The sequence below is a fragment of the Asparagus officinalis genome, chromosome 8, assembly GCF_001876935.1.
Source record: "Asparagus officinalis chromosome 8, Aspof.V1, whole genome shotgun sequence".
NCBI classification, from domain to species: domain Eukaryota; kingdom Viridiplantae; phylum Streptophyta; class Magnoliopsida; order Asparagales; family Asparagaceae; genus Asparagus; species Asparagus officinalis.
The window spans coordinates 49870900-49881223 of record NC_033801.1 but is presented as its reverse complement, the minus strand read 5'-3'; the positions used below and the strand labels follow the sequence as shown (position 1 = coordinate 49881223).

The window sequence follows — 10324 nt, the reverse complement described above, 5'->3', positions numbered from 1 at the left end:
TTTTTGGTGACGAGGAACCTTGCTAGGTTAAATCAGCTGTAAGACCACATACAGCAGCAGAGCAAATGTGGAAATATCTTGTACAGCAGGGAAGCAAAATGGAAAGCAACTGGAGAGAGAACGTTTTGGAGAGCAAAAATTGCCCATGGGCAAATCTGAATATGTGGGTCCCACCAGTGTAAAAAAAACAAAAAAAAAACGGTGGGTATATGATATAGTGATGTGGATGAAAGAGAAAATATGGTGGGGTATAGATAAAGTAAAAAAGTACATATTTGCCTTCCTGCTGTGGAGCTGAAATAAAAGAGGGTGCTAAATATTTAATTGGTGGGGACAAAAGCTGAGGTGGAGAGCAATATTTGCCCTCCTGCTGCTGATGGTCTAAAGAATGAGATTGAGAATTTGAGCACACGTCCTTAAAACCCTCGAATTTTTAAACCTACACCTCCCTCTAAAACCTGAAAAAATGCCGCTCCCTAAACCCCACTTCTCCTCTCGCTCTTTCTCCACTTCCCTACTCGACCCTGACTTCCTTCTCCGCCTCTCCACAGTCCTCTACCAACAACAAACCTCCCCACTTCCCAAACTCCAAACTCACCTTCACAAACTCAACTTCACCCCAACCCACGAGCTCTTCCTTCGGCTTTGCAACAACTTCCCCTTCTCATGGCGCCCCATCCACAACTTCCTCCTCTACTCCAAGCTCGCCCACAACTTCACCCACTCCCTCGTCACCGCCAACAAAGCCCTTGACGTCTTCGGCAAATCCCGGAACGTTGACCTCCTCCATGGTTTCCTCCTTGAAATGTCCCAAACGGGACTCGTCACCGAAAGATCTCTTGAGATTGCAGCGACCCATCTCGCTGGAGCTCGAGAGATCAAGAAGTGCGTTGAGATTTTTGAACTCAACGATGGGTTTAAGAATGTGGAGGTGTTGAACAGGGTTGTGCGCGCTCTATGTGCTCGACGATACGTCGATGCTGCAAAATCGGTTGTTATGAAGATCAAAGATTTGATTCCACCTGATGAGGCTACTTATGGGTTTTTGATTGCTGGGTTTTGTCGAGCTGGCGATTTGGTGAAGGCCGCCAAGATATGGAACCGGGTGCTCGATTCAGGGCTCGAGCCAGATGTCAGCGCATACGAAGAGATAGTCGAGACTTTATTTAAGAACAATCGGTTTGAAGATGCTATGATTATGTTCAAAAGGCTACAACAAAGAAAGTTCTGTAATCTTGGTTCGGCCTCCTACTGTATTGTGATCGATTGGGTGTGCAAAGAAGGAAAAATCAATTACGCATTCATGGTGTTAGCTGAAATGCTAAAGAGAGGCATCGAAGTTGATAAGTCTGCTCTTGGAGACTTAATCTATGGGATTTTGGTTAGAAAGAGAGTTAGAGAGGGGTACCGAATTTTCCAAGGGGTAGAAGAGCCTGATATTAACATGTACCATGGTCTGATGAAGGGACTGTTGAGTCTTAGAAGGGCAAGGGAAGCTGTTAGCCCTTATGTTTTGATGATATTCTTACAACCACCATTATCGGTACTAATGGCTTATTGAGTGTAAATATAGTAAAATCATTTGTCAAGCTCGTTAGTGCCATTAACGGAGGATGGATGGAATATACGCTAAAACGAAGACATCTAAAGGAGGAGGAGGCCAAAAAGATGAAGCAACGTTATTTCAAGAACAACAAAGTCATATAAAAGCTTCATCCGATTCAAGCTATATCAAAGCTCAAGTATTGCTTTCAATATGAGGATATTAGCTTTCTTTTGTTTTTCTCTCTAGTGCTAGAATGTAGGCAAAGAGTTACTGAGTTTACTTGAAGCTATTGGGAATCACACACACGTTTTTAGACTTGTGTCTTTTAAGCGTTTTTCACAAAACACTATTTTTCACAAGTATGAGTACCTATCTGCAAAATTCTTTTTCCAAACAGTTTGTTTTTAGTATTAAAAACATTTTACAAAGTTTCAGAATTTTCAGAGGTCAAATGAATATTTTGCAAATATTTCAAGTTGGTCAAAAATCTGTTTTCTGGAAAATATCAGAAATCGGTCGACCGGCCCGGTCGCCCGATCCTATGACCTTTCCTTAGTATCTTTCCAGATTGTCGTCGGTCGACCGATACGGTCGACCGAATTTTCAATCTTCTAATCGCACCGACGAGGCTCTGCTTGTTTTTCCAAATTTCTTTAGCTGCCCGCGGTCGACCGAATTTTTCGGTCGGTCGACCGACGGTATTTTCGGTCGACCGATTATTTCTTCGGTCAACCGATTTGGTCAGCCGCGATTTTTTTAAACGGTCGTTTCTCGCCTCGACTCCTGTGCTTTCACTTATTAGTGATTGGCACAGTCTGAGGTCACAACCTGCAAAGTAGATTATCTTCCTAAATAGGAAGATTGGGTTTTTGTTTTTATTGATTTAAACTCTTTTATAAAAACCCCCAAGCCTGCTTCTTCTTCCCTAAGCCCTAACGTTTGAAAGAGAACCAGAGAGCTCTGTTTCTTCCTGAGAAAATTTTCAAATCAAACTTGTTCTTCTGAGTTCTTGTGTGTGTTTCACTTCCCAGCTTCAGTACTCTTCTCTTTGCTATAGGGGCTTGTGTAAAGAGAGTGTCTTGCATTTATCTTCTGCTGCTGTGAGTGAGATCTTGTGTAGATCGACTGTGAGGGAGTGTGATCTGTGAGATCAACTGTGTAGTGAGAGAGAGATCTTGTGGGATCATTGTGTAGACGAAGTTCCGGCTTCCAAACCGGATGTGTTAGTGGATTTCTCCTCGAGAGTGGGGAGCGGGGACGTAGGTCAGCGGGCCGAACCTCGTTAACACATCGCGCGTCAAGGATAACGATTCCTAACTTTATCTCTTTCTTTATTATTGCACTTCTGTTACTGTGGTTTGTTTGTACTGAATTTTAATTGCATATTAGAGCCTCTTGACCCTAATCACCCCCCCTCTAGGGTCCTTCAATTGGTATCAGAGCTTGGTCTCTATATCAGTTTTTGGTTTAACAACCTTAGAGAAAAGATCTAATGGAGGCCTCTTTGAATATGCATATGTTAGAAGGACAATCCACAACTAGACCACCTCTCTTTACCGGGACAAATTTCGCCTATTGGAAGGCTAGAATGAGAATTTACCTTCGTTGCATAGACCTTGACATTCTAGAGCTCATAGAAGAGAAATATGAGGAAAAGTCCAAAGTCGGGAACATGACCGATGGAGAAAGGCACCTAGCTAATCTCAACGCTAAGGCTATGAACGCCTTAATTTGTGGTCTTTCCCCTAATGAATATAATAGAGTTTCCACGTGTGCAACCGCATACGAAATTTGGGTAAAATTATGTGTCACACATGAAGGAACCCCCCAAGTTAAGGAATCTAAAATTAGTGGGCTTATGCATGATTATGAGCTATTTAAAATGCTTCCAAATGAATCCATTGATGCTATGTTTTCTCGTTTTACTAATATCATCAATGAATTACATGGTCTAGATAAGCAACTATCCATTCAAGAGATGAACTACAAGATACTTCGCTCCTTAACTCCGGCATGGGAGCCCAAAGCTACGGCCATTGAGGAAGCTCATGACCTTACTACCTTAGCTCTTGATAGCCTCATCGGAAAGCTCAAAGTGCATGAGAAGAAGCTCAAGGGGAAGGAAAAGGAGGAAGTGTCATCACGCGAAGTTGAGGAGCCGTCACCAAAATTGAAGACCATAGCTCTCAAGGGAGCTAGTGACAACTCATCTTCGTCGTCGGAGAGTGAAGTTGATTTTTCTAGAGAAGTGGCTCATCTCTCTAGAAGAATCTCTAGACTCATAAAGATGAACAAAAAATTTAACCCCCGATCTAACAACAAGTTTTCCTCTCGTGTAGGTAAATGTTTTGAATGCAATGAACCGGGTCACATCGCTAAGGATTGCCCCAAGCTCAAAGAAAAGTACATGAAGTACAAGAAGAAGAAGGCTATGTATGCCGGATGGGAAGAATCCGAACCAAGTGACTCGGATAGTGATGAAGAAGGAGCCAAACTTGCTCTTCATGACCCAAATGTTTGTTTCATGGCAAATGAACATGAGGTAATATCCGAGGCCGAAAGTGAATCTTTCTATATGCAATGTGACATAGCTATGGCTTTAGAAGAGTTGAACTTTGAATTTAAAAGAATGTCTAAAGAATACTCTTCTTTCAAAAAATTGCATGCCTCTTGTGATATTAAGCTAGAACAACTAACAACCTCTCTTGCTCTAAAAGATGAATTGCTTGGAGATCTCGATTTTGAGAACAAGCAATTAAGATCAAAGATTGAAAGACTAGAAATTGAGGGTTGTAGGACTAGACCCACTCATGCTTATGCCAACTATAATCACCATGGTAGAAATAGGTTTCATGGTTCTAACATCCGTACATACAAAAGAAATTTTGTATGCACCTATTGTATGAGACATGGACACATTTCTACTCATTGTAGAATTAAAGACAATGAAGATTTTTATGGTTTGATATGGGTACCCAAAGGTACCAAGACTACTAACCACCAAGGACCCAAGACATGGGTACCTAAAGCTACTACACCTTCATCTTCTTCTTTTGTAGGGAACGTCACGGCAACGACGTAAGGAGATGTGGTACCTTGATAGTGGTTGCTCACATCATATGACGGGCAACAAAGAGTTATTTGCAACCCTATCAAGGATTGAAGGAGGCAATGTCTCCTTCGGTGGTGGTGAGAAAGGTAAAATCATTGGTATCGGGTCTATTGGTAAGAAACCCTCACCCACAATTGAAGATGTTTATTTAGTAAGTGGTTTGAATCATAATCTTCTTAGTATTAGTCAATTGAGTGATAAAGGTTTTGATATTTCTTTTAAACCGGATAAATGCATCATTAGTATGGATGGAAAAATTGTTTTTATTGCAAATCGCAAGTCTAATGTTTACATTTTTGAGATGAATGAGTTAGTGAATCAAGATGTAAAGTGTCTTGCGGCAATTGATGAAAATCCTTGGATTTGGCACAAGAGACTTGGACATGCAAATATGGAGTTAATATCAAAATTGTCTAAGAAGAATCTTGTGAAAGGGCTACCTAGCTTGCACTTCATAAAAGATACAATTTGTGAGGATTGTGCCAAAGGTAAACAAACAAAATCTTCTTTCAAATCCATCCATGAGGTATCGACTTCTAAACCCTTGCAATTACTTCATCTTGATTTATTTGGTCCTATGCGTGTTACCTCTCTTGGAGGCAAACACTATGTTTTTGTGATTATTGATGATTTTTCTCGTTTTACATGGACAATATTTCTTGCTAAGAAAAATGATTGTTTTGAAGAATTTGCTAATCATGTTAAAAGGATTGAAAATGAAAAAGATTTGAAAGTTGTTAAAATAAGAAGTGATCATGGTGGTGAATTTCAAAATGAATTTTTCTATGATTTTTGTGCTCATCATGGTATAACTCATATGTTTTCCGCTCCTAGAACACCACAACAAAATGGTGTTGTTGAACGGAAAAATCGCACCATACAAGAGATGGCACGCACTATGCTTAATTCTTTTGATTTGCCAAAATATTTTTGGGCGGAAGCCGTCAATACGGCTTGCCATGTTTTAAATCGTGTTTTGATTAGACCAAAGCTTAAGAAAACTCCTTATGAACTTTATTATGGAAAAACTCCTTTCATTGGTTATTTTCGTGTCTTTGGTTGCAAATGCTTTATTTTAAATACAAAAGATCACCATGATAAATTTGATTCCAAAATTGATGTTGGTATTTTCTTGGGTTATGCACCTCGAAGTAAGGCTTATAGGGTCTTCAATAAACGAAGCCTCGTTGTTGAAGAGTCTATAAACGTTACTTTTGATGAGACTAATGTTGGCTCTCAAGTTGTGTTGCCTAGGAAAGATGATGATGATGATATTGAGGGAGGATTGGACTTGTTGCAAATCAATGACACTCCCTCTATAGAAGTTCAAAAGGATGTGGATAGCACAAACGCTCAAGATCAAGTTGAACCACCTAAAGCTTGGAAATTCACATCAAATCATCCAAAGGAACAAATCATTGGGAGCCCTTCAAAAGGAGTTATAACTCGCTCAAAAGCCTTGAGTGAATGTGGTAATGTTGCATTTCTATCTCAACTAGAACCTAAAAAGGTTAATGATGCTTTAAATGATGAGTTTTGGGTTTTGGCTATGCATGAAGAATTAAACAATTTTCAAAGAAATGAAGTTTGGAAGTTAGTTCCTAGACCTAACAATGCTAGTGTTATTGGTACAAAATGGGTTTTTAGAAACAAACTTGATGAACATGGCATTGTAACTAGAAATAAAGCTCGTTTGGTTGCCCAAGGATACAATCAAGAGGAGGGCATAGACTATGATGAAACCTTTGCACCGGTTGCAAGGTTGGAATCTATTAGGATGTTTTTGGCATTTGCTAGTTTTAAAAATTTCAAACTATTTCAAATGGATGTCAAAAGTGCTTTCTTAAATGGTTTTATAGAAGAGGAAGTGTATGTTGAGCAACCCCCCGGTTTTATAGATCATGCTTTTCCTAATCATGTTTACCGGGTACAAAAAGCTTTATATGGGTTGAAACAAGCTCCTAGGGCTTGGTATGCTCGCCTCTCTAGTTTTCTTATTGAAAATGGTTTTTCAAAAGGAACAATTGATAACACACTTTTTGTGAGAAAAAGGAAAAATGATTTCATTTTAGTTCAAATATATGTGGATGACATTATTTTTGGTGCTACTAATGAATCCTTGTGCAAGGAATTTTCTAAAGTTATGCAGGATCACTTTGAGATGAGTATGATGGGAGAGCTTACATTCTTTCTCGGGCTCCAAGTCAAGCAAACTAAGGATGGGATCTTCATTTCACAAAGCAAGTATGCGAAGGAATTGGTGAAGAAATTCAAGTTGGAGAATTCTAAGCATGCGCCTACTCCCATGAGTACTAGTGTTAAGCTTGATGCGGATGAGAGTGGTGAAGATGTGGACCAAAAACTATACCGAGGTATGATAGGTAGTCTTCTTTATCTTACCGCTAGTAGGCCCGATATTATGTTTAGTGTGTGTGCATGTGCACGTTTTCAAGCATCTCCTAAAGCATCTCATTTAATTGCCGTTAAAAGAATCATTAAATATGTTAATGGTACTTTTAATCTTGGCTTGTTTTATCCCAGAAGCACTTCTTTTGATTTATATGGTTTTTGTGATGCCGACTTTGCCGGATGTAAGGTAGATCGCAAGAGTACTAGTGGAACATGCCAATTCTTAGGAAATTCCCTTGTTTCTTGGGCTTCCAAGAAACAAAATTGTGTTGCATTGTCCACTACGGAAGCGGAATACATTGCCGCCGGCCTATGTTGTGCTCAAGTTTTATGGATGAAACAAAGTTTAGTTGACTATGATTTGAATTTTCAAAATATTAAAATCTTTTGTGATAACACAAGTGCCATAAATATTTCCAAAAATTCGGTTTTGCATTCTAGAACTAAGCATATTGACGTGCGCCATCATTTCTTACGCGATCATGTAGAGAGACAAGATGTATCCCTAGTATTTGTTGACACCAAATCTCAACTAGCGGATATATTCACTAAGCCTCTTGGAGAGGATGATTTTTGTCGCATAAGAAATGGTTTGGGCTTATGCACTATGTGAAAGTTCTACATTGCTTGCTTGACTAGTTGTATTTTGCATTTAGTATTTCTCTTTACCCCATTTTTGATGGTGACAAAGGGGGAGAGAAATCTCCTCATTTGTTGCATATATTTAGGGGGAGCTCATAGATAGGGGGAGCACCTATCTATAAGCTATCTTATTTTTGCTCTTATATAATGGTTGGTTGTCATCATCAAAAAGGGGGAGATTGTTAGCCCTTATGTTTTGATGATGTTCTTACAACCACCATTATCGGTACTAATGGCTTATTGAGTGTAAATGTAGTAAAATCATTTGTCAAGCTCGTTAGTGCCATTAACGGAGGATGGATGGAATATACGCTAAAACGAAGACATCTAAAGGAGGAGGAGGCCAAAAAGATGAAGCAACGTTATTTCAAGAACAACAAAGTCATATAAAAGCTTCATCCGATTCAAGCTATATCAAAGCTCAAGTATATTGCTCTCTATATGAGGATATTAGCCTTCTTTTGTTTTTCTCTCTAGTGCTAGAATGTAGGCAAAGAGTTACTGAGTTTACTTGAAGCTATTGGGAATCACACACACGTTTTTAGACTTGTGTCTTTTAAGCGTTTTTCACAAAACACTATTTTTCACAAGTATGAGTACCTATCTGCAAAATTCTTTTTCCAAATAGTTTGTTTTTAGTATTAAAAACATTTTACAAAGTTTCAGAATTTTCAGAGGTCAAATGAATATTTTGCAAATATTTCAAGTTGGTCAAAAATCTGTTTTCTGGAAAATATCAGAAATCGGTCGACCGGCCCGGTCGACCGATCCTATGACCATTCCTTAGTATCTTTCCAGATTGTCGTCGGTCGACCGATACGGTCGACCGAATTTTCAATCTTCTAATCGGTCGACCGTGCCGGTCGACCGACGAGGCCCTGCTTGTTTTTTCTAAATTTCCTTAGCTGCCCGCGATCGACCGAATTTTTCGGTCGGTCGACCGACGGTATTTTCAGTTGACCGATTATTTCTTCGGTCAACCGATTTGGTCAGCCGTGATTTTTTAAACGGTCGTTTCTCGCCTCGACTCCTGTGCTTTCACTTATTAGTGATTGGCACAGTCTGAGGTCACAACCTGCAAAGTAGATTATCTTCCTAAATAGGAAGATTGGGTTTTTGTTTTTATTGATTTAAACTCTTTTATAAAAACCCCCAAGCCTGCTTCTTCTTCCCTAAGCCCTAACGTTTGAAAGAGAACCAGAGAGCTCTGTTTCTTCCTGAGAAAATTTTCAAATCAAACTTGTTCTTCTGAGTTCTTGTGTGTGTTTCACTTCCCAGCTTCAGTACTCTTCTCTTTGCTATAGGGGCTTGTGTAAAGAGAGTGTCTTGCATTTATCTTCTGCTGCTGTGAGTGAGATCTTGTGTAGATCGACTGTGAGGGAGTGTGATCTGTGAGATCAACTGTGTAGTGAGAGAGAGATCTTGTGGGATCATTGTGTAGACGAAGTTCCGGCTTCCAAACCGGATGTGTTAGTGGATTTCTCCTCGAGAGTGGGGAGCGGGGACGTAGGTCAGCGGGCCGAACCTCGTTAACACATCGCGCGTCAAGGATAACGATTCCTAACTTTATCTCTTTCTTTATTATTGCACTTCTGTTACTGTGGTTTGTTTGTACTGTTTTTTAATTGCATATTAGAGCCTCTTGACCCTAATCACCCCCCCCTCTAGGGTCCTTCAGAAGCAACCCAAGTGTTGAGGGAGATGGTAAAGAGGGGGTGTGAGCCTAATATGCACACATACATTATGTTGTTGCAGGGGCATTTAGGAAAGAGGGGGAGGAAAGGGAGGGACCCAATGGTGAATTTTGAGAGCATATTTGTTGGGGGTTTGGTGAAGGCAGGGAGGACATTGGAGGCAACCAAGTATGTAGAGAGGATGATGAAGGTTAAGGGGGTGGAGGTGCCAAGATTTGATTATAATAAGTTCATGTATTGGTTTTCAAATGAGGAAGGGTTGGTGATGTTTGAGGAGGTAGGGATGAGGTTGAAGGAGGTGGGATTGGTGGATGTTGGGGACGTGTTGTTGGTGTATGGACAGAGGATGGCTACAAGGGATAGGAGGAGGAAAGCAAGGGTGGCTGCTTGTATGGAAACTGTGGAGTAGATATTGTGATTGGTGATTCTTTGGGAGTTCATAAATTTTGTAAAGAATAAGAATGTCTATTCATAGAAGAAATTACTGATTTATATCTATCAAAGAGTGAACGATTAAGTATGCTCTTTCAGACTATTTTTCTTTTTCTTTTTTACACATAGCAGCTGTTTGGTTCGCGTGGAAACCCCTTGTTTGGGGTTTCCAGGGAATGCCACATCAGGGCAGATTTGTCCGAGGCGAGCTTCACCGGCACTGCTGAGGGAAGTTCTTTATGTGGGAGGCGGGCCCCAGTGAGCTGATGCGAGGAGAAGAAGATGAAGTCATTTCTCATCTGAGCCCGCTTGAGCTCTCGATTTACATGCCTGATAAGCTCTCATTGGAGAACACACTACTAGTATAATGTTTAATTCGCCCATTTACTTCTCATTTTCATTTTCTTTAAACTTGGGCCTGAATTGATCCTCGTTTGATATGATTGAATTATATACATGCAGCAACATCAGAATACGAATGAGAAGACT

The 10324-nt window shown here is 40.1% G+C and overlaps 1 protein-coding gene across 1 annotated transcript; it reads left to right on the top strand.

Annotated features, from left to right (window-relative positions):
* LOC109821226 (putative pentatricopeptide repeat-containing protein At1g26500) lies at nucleotides 467-9855 on the top strand. Its single transcript, XM_020387410.1, has 2 exons — nucleotides 467-1498; nucleotides 9378-9855. The coding sequence occupies exons 1-2, from the start codon at nucleotides 467-469 to the stop codon at nucleotides 9810-9812; spliced, it is 1467 nt and encodes a 488-aa protein (XP_020242999.1). The 3' UTR covers nucleotides 9813-9855.